The sequence below is a fragment of the Leptidea sinapis genome, chromosome 30, assembly GCF_905404315.1.
Source record: "Leptidea sinapis chromosome 30, ilLepSina1.1, whole genome shotgun sequence".
In the NCBI taxonomy this organism is placed as follows: Eukaryota; Metazoa; Arthropoda; class Insecta; order Lepidoptera; family Pieridae; genus Leptidea; species Leptidea sinapis.
This window is the reverse complement of record NC_066294.1, coordinates 3,363,940-3,377,370: the sequence shown is the minus strand read 5'-3', so window position 1 is coordinate 3,377,370 and position 13,431 is coordinate 3,363,940. Positions and strand designations below refer to the sequence as shown.

At 36.1% G+C, this 13,431-nt stretch overlaps 1 protein-coding gene across 1 annotated transcript in view; it reads left to right on the top strand.

Moving 5' to 3' along the window:
* LOC126973885 (SH2 domain-containing protein 4B-like) overlaps positions 1-13,431 on the top strand; it is a 65,335-nt gene that overhangs the window by 44,198 nt on the left and 7,706 nt on the right. Inside the window, exons 2-5 of the mRNA XM_050821245.1 lie at positions 575-689; positions 6,861-6,977; positions 7,564-7,737; positions 11,457-11,666. Coding sequence (XP_050677202.1) covers positions 585-689; positions 6,861-6,977; positions 7,564-7,737; positions 11,457-11,666 — 606 coding nt within the window. The 5' untranslated portion in view covers positions 575-584. The remainder of the gene's footprint in view (positions 1-574; positions 690-6,860; positions 6,978-7,563; positions 7,738-11,456; positions 11,667-13,431) is intronic.

Genomic DNA, 13,431 nt, shown 5'->3' with positions numbered 1-13,431 from the left:
CATTTACCAGTGGGAGGGAGGCTTCTTTGCACAGGACGCCGGTCAGATTATGGTTACCACAACGGTGCCTTTTTCTGCCTTGAAGCAGAAATGTGTAAACCTTATGGGGTTTCGGTACCTAGTGAAATTACTAGGCAAATGAGACTTAACATTTTATGTCTCAACTGCTCTCAGCGGCACTAGCCATTGCGCTTAGAATTTTTCAAGAATCTTGGGTTAGTAGAATAGTAGCAGGTAGTGAGGAAAATTGGTAGAGCGTATCAGTTACCATCAGCTGAACGTCCTGATCATCTCGTCCCTTCATCATCATCATCAGGCGGAATTCGTCTACTGCTGGACAAAGGCCTCCACCATCGATCGGTCCTGTGCTGCCCTCATCCAATGTATTCCGGCGATATATTATCGTCGATCTATCTTGTGAGGGGCCTGCCAACATTGCGTCTTCCGGTACGTGGTCGCCATTTTACTGCCCCAACGGCCCCATCTGTCGGTCTCTTACCGTCATAAAAAAATCTATCGCGTAAGTGTACTGTTTTAACTACTTACATTTATCTATATTTATGTTTTGTTTCAGAATATCCACAATGCTGCAGCAGATACTGCGAGACATGTGGGTAGATCCGGAGATACTCGCAGAGCTGGATGAAACACAGAAACAAACCCTCTTCTGCAAAATGAGAGAGGAACAGGTGATTGGGTATTAGGAATCATTAGAATAGAAAACACTTTATTAGCGATCAAAAACACACACCTTCAATTTACTGTATTAATTACAATTTTAAAAATACTAAATTAAATGATGTAGGTAACAAAAATTACAAAAAGAAATAAAAATAAAATTGTATAACATAAGAAAAAATTAAGAACTTTGCGGCGCGTGATATCTTGCTAAAAGGAGCTGACACAGTATATTGTTGGTAAGTGCAGAAGACACCAACACAACACCGGTTTTCAGCAGCCCCTCGTGACATTTGAAGTTGACAGTTGCTGTAGTCTTCCCATCGTAAATCAATTTTTTGTTGTCAAAGGGAGTGAATGAATATATTATATTGATTTTGTCTTATGTTGAAAATGCAGAGTTGATATAATGATAAATTAATTTGTATAAAATATCTTTGTATATTGGTGTCTTTGTTTTATAGGTGGCATTTAATCGAAATCTTAAATAACATCGTATCATAAACTCTATCAACGTTGCATAGAGCGATTAAATAGTTTAAGAATTTAAAGTTTTCCAATCGTACCTCAGTCATCGACAACAGATTGTAAAAATTGGCGACTACAAAAGTGAACCCCTTCCAGTTAGTTTTGGTGTACCACAGGGATCAATCCTGGGGCCCCTACTCTTCTCAATTTATATAAATGATATCGTTAATTTAGGTTTACATGGTCATATAACCTTGTATGCAGATGACACCTGTCTTTTCTATTTTGGGGCTTCCATCAATGACATTACCCAACATGCGCAAAAGGATCTTAATGTTCTTTCCAATTGGTTACAATCAAATCTACTTACAATTAATGGTACAAAGACTTCTTATATTATCTTTAGTGCGAAGAACAAACCAATACCTCCCTATAAACCCTTAAAAGTAAATGATGTTCCCTTAACAGAAAAGCTCGTTGAGAAATATTTGGGATTACTATTGGACAGTAAACTGACATGGGGCGCCCATATTGAATATGTTCAAAAGAAACTCTCTTCTCTGCTGGGTTCACTTCGTGGCATAGTTCGTTCGATACCCCGCAAAGTTAGAATACTTATCTATAATTCATTAGTTAAATCACACCTTACATATCTAATTGAAATATGGGGCAGTGCTCAAAAAACCAAGTTAGCTGAATTGCAAACAATACAAAATAGACTCATAAAAATGTTATTCCATTTCGCTTATTTAACACCTACTTCTAAAATATACAAACAAACTAACCTCATGAACATAAAACAACTTTACACATACCATACATGTATACTGATACAAAAAATTCTACATAATTCCATCCATACATCAATCTTACTCACCCAAACTAAACATGCGTCTAAACGCAGCACGAGACGAGCCAGCTACTTGATACTACCTAAGACAAGAACAAATTACGGCAAGCGTATGTTTATTTACGAGGGCGCACAACTTTTTAATAGTCTACCTTCATCTCTCAAAAAGATTAGGTCACTAAAAACATTTAAACGTGAGCTATCAGACTATATTGTTTCAAAGTTTTTATAAAACACATGTCTGAAATTGTTTGTTATGTGACAGTGCCCTGTAAAAGTGTGTAATCTTAAATTTTGTGAAGAAGAATAAGTACTATAATGTGTATATGTATGTACTGAACATCTAAAGAACGGCGGATAAATTATTATATCATATTTTTATGTTCTCATGTAAGTGACATATTTCTTTTCATTGAATAAACCTTACGAATTGTTTCACAAGCGATAAGAATTACTATAAAGAGTAATCTATTGCTAAAATAATTCAATCAATGCGCATTGTCAGGCTGTATCCTTTCCGATTTCATGCGTTTTAGTCACGCCGGTAATATAGGCGAGATATCCGTGTATTATACGCGCTCAAGGCTTTTTAGGTTTGGACTAACGATAATCGCTTTGAAATATTTACCGTTCACTTCGACATAATTGTTCGTATCATAGAATTCGACTCGAGCTAGTTATCTGTTTTGCGATTACACAAGATTCTATTTTTCAAGCTTTTAACTAACTTGTACTTTGTATTTTTTGTTTGGTTGAAATCTTGCTATTGAATTTTAATCTTTTATCCTTATCCAGTAATATGCTAGGTATAGTGTATCTCGCTTGACTGATAATATATAGGTTAACGTTCATAGCAGCAATAAACATGGGACCAGAAGTAAAGGAATATTGCTATGGGGCTATGCTGCCGATATCAATACCATTGTACTGCAAAAGAGGGCTATTCGCGCTATTTATTACCTAGGTCCTAAAAAATCATTGAGAGGAAAATTTTTATTTAAAATAATCTTGACTGTTGCCCCTCAATATATTCTTAATAATGTTATGTATGTACATAGGCACATAAGTGAATTTGTTAGAAACTGTCATAACCTTAATGTTAACACCAGGAACAGACATAAACTTATAATACATACTACTCGGCTAAGTGGAGTTGTAAGTCTTTTGTCGGGTACTTTTTGAAGTCGGTTAAAAAGAGCGACTCTATTGTATTAATTTCTGACTGTGTCCTTTCATCTTCCATTTCTGACAAGAGGGTCTTGTCTGGGGACTTGTCAATAATATTGTACCATATTTAATGAAAAAATATTCGTTTTATTAAATTACTTCCGCTTTTTGCATATCAATCTTACATAAATAAAATAACCTTACCGATGATAAGTCACACCATCTTTTTCTGAGTCGTTAATTAAATTATTTAAGCACTTTTTATAGCACACCTAGGCTTGTTGATTGACACATAGCTGACACACGAGTAAGGAGTGTACTTAAATTGTTTTTAAGCACACTTTTTGAATGATATGTATATATGTAAAGAATGTCATTGTTTGTGGAAGTCTGTTTGATTTATTACCATGACATGGATACTGCACTCAAGATTGGCACTCGTAACGAGGGACCTCCTCCGTGGCTAACAACATAGAAATTTTCAAAGAACCCCTTGATGTGTGGTTTCAAATGAAAAAGCCTTCTGGTGAAAATATTTTAGCCTTAACAATAACTAAGATATTTGTAAAATTATAAATTTAATTGAGAACCCCAATAGTCATATTTTAAAGATTGTCTAACAACTTAAGTTGTCTTATTCTAGTAGCATTACTTATTATATAGCTGTATATTTCATTCTGGTCGATTAAGTTACTTCATAGGAATATTCCAGGCTAAAACAAGTACACGTTTACTTACGCGCACTAAACATTATAAACTTCAAGTTATTTTTCAGAATTAGGCTCAAATATATAAAAAATTACATATGCAAAATGTTACTTCAGCTGCCCAAGAAAGCGGAACAAAACAATAAACAAATTTACTCTCGCATTATAATATTAAGGAGTTACTTGATATGCTTTTGTTTATACTCGTTCGTGCTCTACTGATCATTGTTATGGCCCTGACCGACGGCCGCGCAATGACGCCGCTTTCTTTGCTATAAGAAATGCTTCTTGCACGTGTTCGGTGGCAATATAGTGAAATATCAGCGTTATAAGTACTTACCTTACTTCACAGCACATTTTCGTAATGTTTATTTCCGTCAGATTTGTTTGTCAATTGCTTCGATGCCTTTTATGAAAATAAGGGACGAGACGAGCAGGAAGTTGAGCTGATGGTAATTTATACGCCCTATCCATTACAATGCAGTGCTCAGGATCCTTGAAAAACCCAAAAATTCTGAGCGGCACTACAATAGGACGTTATTCCAGAAAAACGTTCCAAACCACAATCATGTCAAAATTGAGTTAAGAACACAAAACTGGTCATGTGATTCATATTAACGGACTGACAAAAAATGGCAGCCCTACTATCACTCTTGAAATGACACTATGACTTAGTAGCCCAGCGCATATGTATGGAATACACTAATATTTATTGAACTTTAAACACGAATCCCTTAAAATGTGATACTTGTGACTTGGAACGTTTTTCAGGAACTACGTCCAATTGCGCTCGTCAACTTGAGACATAAGGTGTTAAGACTCATTTGCCCATAATTTCACTAGCTACGGCGCCCTTCAGACCGAAACACTGTAATGTTTACACATAACTGCTTCACGGCAGAAATAGGCGCCGTTGTTGTAACTATCTAACCTACCCTGGCCTACCTTGTGCTTACATTAAGTACACAAAAGGTATGAAGTATCACGTTTTCCGAAGCCTACGTCACTATACAGAGAGGGCTACAATTTGGCGATATTTAAATAAACGCAAGGGTAGATAAAAAAAAAACAAATTAAAAAATATGTAATTCGCCTAAATGAAACAGTTTTTTATAATTCCATTTCGAAACAACATGTAAGTTATCTAGTAGCCTTTCGTAGGTGAGTAGAGTAAGAGTAGGTTACCCTCTGAACTGCTACTGTGTCCATTTGTGTGGGGCAAGACAGCTGTCAAACAACCGGCAATTTCAACGTTACCGTAGCAAAAATACCAGAGAGAAGTTTTACCGGGTGTAGTATTATTTGCTCTTGGTTCTTAGAGCCAAAAAGAGACAAAAGATATTAGTATTTATTTGTGAATTTTAGTTGCTTCGGATGGAATTTAACAAAACATCGTTCACGCCAATAATAATAAGAGCGGTAATGCCGCCCGTCTGTAACTGCCTTTATTTTAAATATGATAATATTATTATGTGGTTCGTATAAATTTGGTGGAAACAGGCTCTATAAGGAAGCGAATTGTATTAAACAAATGTTAATAGTCTACAACCTTACGTCTAACAATATATTATAAAACAAATAGACACGTGTGTGCATGCTGCGCTTCGATATTTTTAATGACTTACTGCCTTATTCATAATAAAACGCTTTAAGTTTCAAATTTTAAGCCTATCGAACGTTCGATAAAATTCCTTATATTCATATTCGTTAGATAAATCTTCCATAACTAATACGTCTCTATAGTACGCAATGTTGCCATTTCGTACAGAAAAACATGATTTTAACTTATTTAATGAGGAACTGTCAATGGAAACGGACATCTTTTCAATGTCAATGATTTGTTAGTTGTCCAAAGTCGATGTCAAACTTCAAAAATCATAGCTTTGAAGTCTGTCGGTTGTTAATCTATGACGGATATCCAACAACTTTGAGCGGGAAGCTATTTAACACATTATTTAACGAACAGCTGATCGATGTCGGCCATGTTTTTTTGTGTTCGAGTTCTTAAAATAGGTAATAATGAGCGTTTTAGCTCTAATATGCGATTAGGAATACAATTTTTTAGCAAGTCATTATGAATAAGACAGTTATTATATTTTAACAGATAGGCATATGTGGGAGACAACACGCACTGATTAAGGAGGTGTGAAGCTGAATTGTGCAAGGAAGGGTAACGCGGATATTTCCAAAGCATACCTACGCTATCATGGACTCGGCAATAAAAATTGTACTAATTATAACTCTTATGTGTGTATTTAAGTGTGGTAAATAACCGTCAAAGTTTGAAAACTGTTCTAAAAGATGAGCTATAAGTAAACCTTCCTTCTAACAGTATAATTTATATCACGAATAATATGTCCTAGGTATTATAATACCGTTACCAAATCTGAATAAACCAGGTTGAAGAAAAAGTTTAACTAACAAGATATGCCTAAGAGGTTCTAGGAAAGAAGAATGCTCAAGATCACAAGATCTACACTACGTTGGAACTTTCATCGATCTTTTATTAATAGTGTATTTTTTAAATTAAGTTATTGATAAGTAAACTTTATAATTAGTTAACTACATGATGGGATTTAGATCTAACTATATGCGAGACCATATAGGCTTAGATAGAGCCTCTTGCTGCTAGACAACCGATGAAAACAGGCCAGGTTTAATACTTTAATGTTCGTGACAAGCTACGTCTTATACTCGCGATTTGTTTTGCGATGTCACTTTGTATTAGTGTGCGTGCATTGCTCAAAAGAGAGGTTATCTGTCAACCTCACCTTTTCACTGCTGTCACAGTCTACCTAGACCATAGGTTCTCAACGTGGGCGATAACGCCCCCTTGTGGGCGTTTGAGACTTTCGGGGGGGCAGTAGAAGACCCAGAGAAAATTAGGGGGTATTAAGATGGCGCAGATAAGGCGTGGGTAGATTAAAAAATATAGATCTAGACGTATAAATGATGTAAAGTTTATTTCATAATACAGTTTCTGTTCACAGGTCCGCCGCTGGCACGCTTGGGATGAGAAGGTGAAAGACGAAGACTCTCAGCCCAAGTTCAGTCAGAACAGCAGGAAACATGTTCAGTTCCTGCAAGGAGAAGATGGAGAGCCCTGGGTACTTGCTCATTACTGTATTATTTTATATTAAAGCGAATATCAATCGTATCTACACTAATACTTCCGGCCCGGCTTCAACAGTGGGTAGTATTTGAGGCTGTCAGAGGTTAGCATAAAACAGACTTAACCTCCATTTTTAAAGACTGTCGAATAGACTTCCTATTTAAAATTGATATATAGTCTGCTTAACTTTAGCTTTTTATTTTCGTTATACATGAAGAGAAAATTTTGCGAATTTTGTAACACTGTAAACTTATAAAAGCCCAGGTGGTTGCGAAACTGAAGTAGCAATGGACAGGGCACATAGCTCGACGGAAAGATGGCCATTGGGGCAGCAAAGTGCTCGAATGGCGATCACGTACCGGAAGACGTAGTGTTGGTAGACCCCGACAAGTTGGACCGATGATCTAGTCAAGTTTGCCGCAATAGGTTGAATGAGGGCAGCGCAGGACCGATCGTCATGGCGATCTTTGGGGGAGGCCTTTGTCCAACAGTGGACCGTCTTCCGGCTGAAATGATGATAAATAAAACAATACATTTTCTCGAATTTTCATTATCTAAATACCTTCTTGTATATGTTTCAGGTTTGGGTGATGGGTGAACACCCGGACGATGAATCGGTTGAGAGTATCCTGGCTGAAGAGGCACGGCAGAGAGCTCTGGCGCAGGCAAGGCAGGAGGTGCACCAGCTTAGGAAGTCTGTCGAGAAGGAACTCACGCACCTCATTGATTACAAGCCTTTGGACAGCTTAGAACAGGTAAAATTTGGGTATCACGTTAGATAAAGCTTCAGTGGGGTCCACATATTGCCCAACTAGCAGATAGACTCAGCTCTGCGGCATACGCCGTTAGAAAGATTAGAGAGTACACGAATGTTGCGACCGCTAGATTAGTGTATTTCAGTTATTTTCACAGCATCATGACGTACGGTATTTTACTGCGGGGTCATGCTGCTGACATTGATATAGTGTTTGCTGTGCAAAAGAGAGCTGTTTGTGCTATATATCAGCTTGTTTATAGACAGTCTCTAAAAGAAAATTTTAAAGAAATAAATATTACGACTGTTCATTGTCAGTACATTTATGAAAATTTAATGTACGTTCACAAAAAACGCCACATTTTTGCTCTTAATAGTAATTTTCATTATTATAAGGAGAATACAGTAGACATAAGGGATTGCTTATAACTAATTCCAGTAAGCTCCATAAGATACATATTAGCTTTAAGGGTAAATGTATACTCTTTTATAATAAATGTCCAGCCACTGTTCAGGCATAGGAATCTATAAATAAATTTAAATGTTTTATTAAAAAGGCCTCTATCGTAAATCCTACTACTCCACAGTTGAATATCTAAGTGGTCGGACAGTCTGGAACTAGATTATGATTATTTTAAAGCAATAGCAATGACAGTATAATATTGTATATTTCATTAAAAAGAGCGCACGCTTCTTCTCTCTGAGATCGTCATTTGTTTCCGAAGCGGTAGTAGTATCTAGTATGTTAGAAATTACATCAATAAGAATTCTAAAGGAATTAATTTTGGGAAAATAAATGCTTTTATTTCAACCTGGTTAAGGTTGATTATCTGAGGGAAAATATTGATGCCTCATTCTACGTTTGCACGACACGCTACAAATTAGGATATTATCCCCAACATCTGGATGTGTGGCGTTCCTCTCCAGTACGGTTCTGATGGATCTTTATTCCACGTATAATCAAGCTGTAGTTGAGCTTTCTTGTGCGGTGTTTACAGGACGATTCGACATGGGTACCTTCTACCTTTTGGTTACGATAAAATGGCTGCAGTTCAGAGTGTCTTAAGAAATCTTATATTTTAGGATTGACGGTTAAGGGAGAATCCAGAGAAATATGTCAGGACTTTACCAAGACAAAGCTTCGGTGGCGACTTCTCTTAACTTTTCAGGAGCCACTAAAACATGCTGCAAAACCATAAGAAGTGTACACAAAATTAAATTAATTTCCTGAAGAGAATGTAGCGAATACAAATAATTAATTGGAGAAGTTTAAAATTACCTACAGAAGTAATTGTCGATATTAATTCCGGGGTTTCCCGTAGTCACGTTACTTGTTCAATCAACGACATGTGTGGAGAACATTGATAAAATTAAGATAATTCTGACAAAGATATATAACGTCACATTCACACTTAATAATAACTACAAAAAATATCGAAATTTTTGACAAATCATCTCAATATATATAAATCCAATGTCCCGATGTTTCTTTCCAGTGAACTCCTAAACTGATGAACGAATAATAATGGGGATTACTTAATGGAGTGCAGTTTAGTACAACTTGAGAGACAGGATAGTTTTAATTTCGATTTGGGACCCATAATTATTTTTATTTCCAATATTTTTTTTGTATGGCCATAATATTTTCTACGAGAGAATTTATTGACGCACGGTTTGACAGTTCTGCTGTGAAACAATTTCATTATAACAGGAAGGATATTTTATGAAATAATTCTTGATGTTATGAAATATTAGTGACAAATTCATAAAAAACAGTATTTTAGTTTCGTATTTTATCTTTTATTTATTTTCAGAATAACGTCTGTCGGGTCAGATAGTATTTAATATAATATATTGATATAAGAAATTAAAATTATAAATATTGCAATCCATGCCGTTTTATATAGTTTGAATAATATTAAGGCATTTGTTAAGTTGCTATTCCAAAAACCCTGAAAATAGCTTTGTGTTATGGCAAAGAATATATAATAGTACAACTTGAGGGGCGTGTATTGAGATATTACGAAATGTAGGGTATGTTCCGATATGCACTCAATTTTACTCAGTTCCCGTTTTTTTTTTAAATTAATCTTATTAAAAAAAATACTGCATAAATAAAATATATAAATAATTATAATTGCATAAGTTGATAAAAAATGCTATGCACTAGCTTCACCGCGGCAGTCCCCGAGTGCCATACGTCTTTTTTTAATTTGACAGTACTCAACAGTTTTTTTTTAATGGTCTAGAAAACTTTAATACACTCATTTGAATGCTGCGTAAAAAAATGCGGCTGACAGTATACGGGGTTGCGTTATACATAGTACCCAATATAACTGGCTATAAAGGAACGGCTACACAGTATACTAAATTGACGTCACACTGTACAGTAGTCGCAGTGCATATCGGAACATACCCGTAGTAAGAAATTTCAATTGCAATACAAATTGTATATTTATAAAATTAATACCAACTTATCTGTGAAGTGGCAAAAATAGGAACTACGGTTCGCCATGTTGAAATGTCATTCGACTGTCAGTGTCTACTACTGTCGAGTACTCGAGTGTTCCGTGTGTTTTATTGCGAGACTTCCAGGGGGGTGTAACTTCCTTAAATTCGCACATGACAAAAAATTGCAGTGAAAGTGCTGCTATTCTATTAGGTACGATCATTTAACATACATGATAGATGGATAGATGGAGCTAGTGATAGCAAAAAACTCACTTAACTTACTTATTAAAGACTTGACTATCGTGTTGTAATCATTGAATGGGTCTCCTTATCTAAAGGTGACTGCTGAACATAATAAACGAATAATAATTTCCACCCACACAAAACAAATATCAATATTATATTGTATTAAATACGGTCTACAACAATAGCTTAATGTAAAAACTATAAACATAATAAGCGCCATCTAGCGACGGTACGCTAAGAGCGTAAAAATAACGCAGCGCCATCTCTTGGCCTGGGTACACCGATTTTACAAAATAAAAACTTGAGTTGCACATCTATCTCGTATATAGTGTATTATCTATGGATACTTCTGAATTTTAAGCGTTAAATATGCCCCCACTTTTGTGCACATTAGAATTAATTAGCAACAGTGAAACGACGATGGCGACACTCATCAGTTCACAGATAAGTTGGTGACACTGTAATTGTTTTTTGCATCCATTCGTCTAAGCCTTGAAGTCTTTATTTTAAAACGGGTAGTAGACATAGAGACTTTCATTAAGTAATTAAAAAATCCAATGTTGAATAATAAATTTATATTTGAACGAATTTGAGAAACGCTTCCTTTGATTTTTTTTAAATGACAATAAGGGACGAGACGAGCAGGACGTTTAGCTGATAGTAATTGATACGCCCTGCCCATTACAATGCAGTTCCGCTCAGGATTATTGATAAACCCAAAAATTCTGAGCGGCACTACAATTGCGCTCGTCACCTTGAGACATAAGATGTTAAGTCTATTTTTTATTGATTATTAATTATTTATTTATCTTTAGTTTCAATTAGTATTGCGTAAACACTTTTTCTATGTACCTAGCATTAAATACCTCAAATTTTTACATAGTAAGATGTGGATAGCGTATCTGATCGGATCGCGCTACGGCGCGGCGCCCTCAGACGATATGAAACACAATAATGCTTACACATTATTGCTTCCCAACAAAAAAAAAAATCACAAAATTAACTTGCGTCATTTTCTTACAGCAGTTTGACCTGTCGCCGAAGAACGTGGACAGCTTGGAAGATACCATCGATCTGTACTGCACGGCCGATGAGCTGCGGAAGACCATCGAGGACCTGGAGTCGGGTGGCAACAAGGAAGGCATCGAGAAGGATTACTGCGACGATATAAAGCTGGATCTTAAGAAGAACACGTTGCAGTTTAATTTTATTGAAGGGAAGAAAGATTTGCAGGTGAATATTGTACGACAACAGGGGTATATCTTAAAAAAATATCTTGAAATGTCATAATGTTAATAACAATTAACGTTATAATTAAAAAAAAAATTGTTTCAATAATATATTAATCAAATAAAAATACAATTTCAACAATGCAACAAACCACAGAATATATATACACATTGAACTTTTCTCTAAATACATTAAATTTCACTTATAAGATATACACAGCACTAATGTTGCACAATACGTCAGCTGTATACCTACAGATATACTGCTGTAAGCATTTCGGTGACGCGATCTCTTGAGATTTTACCCATCCAAAATACATAACTTTATATTTTTTTACTATTTATTTATCGCGTACGCCAATCATGGGCATGTCGGTGACACGAACGAATAAGATTTTCCCCTTACGAAAATGCCAACAACTCCCAATATTCAGTCATCTCTTACATGAGATAAAAATCGTAACTATCGTTGACTTTTCTGTCCCAATAAACTTATTGACGGTAACTCACGCTGTCTGTCAATGGGACGACGTATAGCTTACAAGCGATATAAAGTTTGAATGGAAATTGCGATACACTCGTCCCAATATAAAGCGATAAGAATGATTTATCGGGTATATTGGGACAGCTTCAGATTATTGACAGCTATTTACTGTATCTGTAGATACTATCTCTATCTGTAGATATTATATTGGGAACGGCCGTTGATGATGAGAGATATTTGATTGAAAACCAACTAATATAGTTAAACTGGTGAATGCGGAAGAAGTCGCGAGTAACACCTAGTATAACATACTAAGTATGAAAACTAGACTAAGCGACCCAGTTTAAATCAGTCAGTTGTATTGAACTTCACATTATTGAGATATTTTGTCTAATAATTAAGGCGACACTAAATGCCAGCGACCTTGAGCGATATGAATTCACGGCTGCCGGCCCGCCATCTATGTAACAAAGCCAATATTTTCAAAATTCTTGGGTGGAAAACAGTTTATATGCTTACAATCCACGTTATTCACTACTAATCTGAATAAATGAACCTACACAAAAAATTACAAGCTATTAGAATAGCTTTTCTGAGAGAAGTACCAAAAAAATGGGTCCACGCCATGGCAAAAAACTTGTTTAACTTCAAAGAAAAGTGGTAGTTCAAAAAGGCTCGGCAGTGTTAACTATAACCAACAGCGAGCATTAGCAACTTACAAATAAGACTTAAGGATATGTGTAACAGGATTAAGTAGTGTCCATCGTTCGAAATGCTATACTTTCACCACAAAACTTGTCTAAAAACACCATGTTTGCGTGTTTTTTCTGCTTACTCTTCGCCTTAATCCTTCAATGTGAGTAGGTCTTTTCGATGTCTTTTGGCTTCATCAATAACAGTCCGCCGCCAGGTTTGCTTTGGACGGCCGCGTTTGCGTTTTCCTTGAGGGTTCCAGTCTAGGGCTTGCCTTTTTTTTGAAAAGGGGAAGACAAACGAGCGGGTCACCTGGTGTTAAGTGATCACCGCCGCCCACATTCTCTTGCAAGGAATATGTACGTGCTCTTTTGAAGGTACCCATGTCGTAGCGTCCCGGAAAGACCGCACAAGGAAGCTCATTCCACAGCTTTGTTCTACGTGGAAGGAAGTTCCTTGAAAACCGCACTGTGGAGGAACGCCACACATCCAGATGGTGGGGATGATATCCTAATTTGTTGCGTGTCGTGCGAAGGAGTAGATTTAATATACGTTCACAAAAATCGTCATCTATTTGCTCTTAATGGTGATT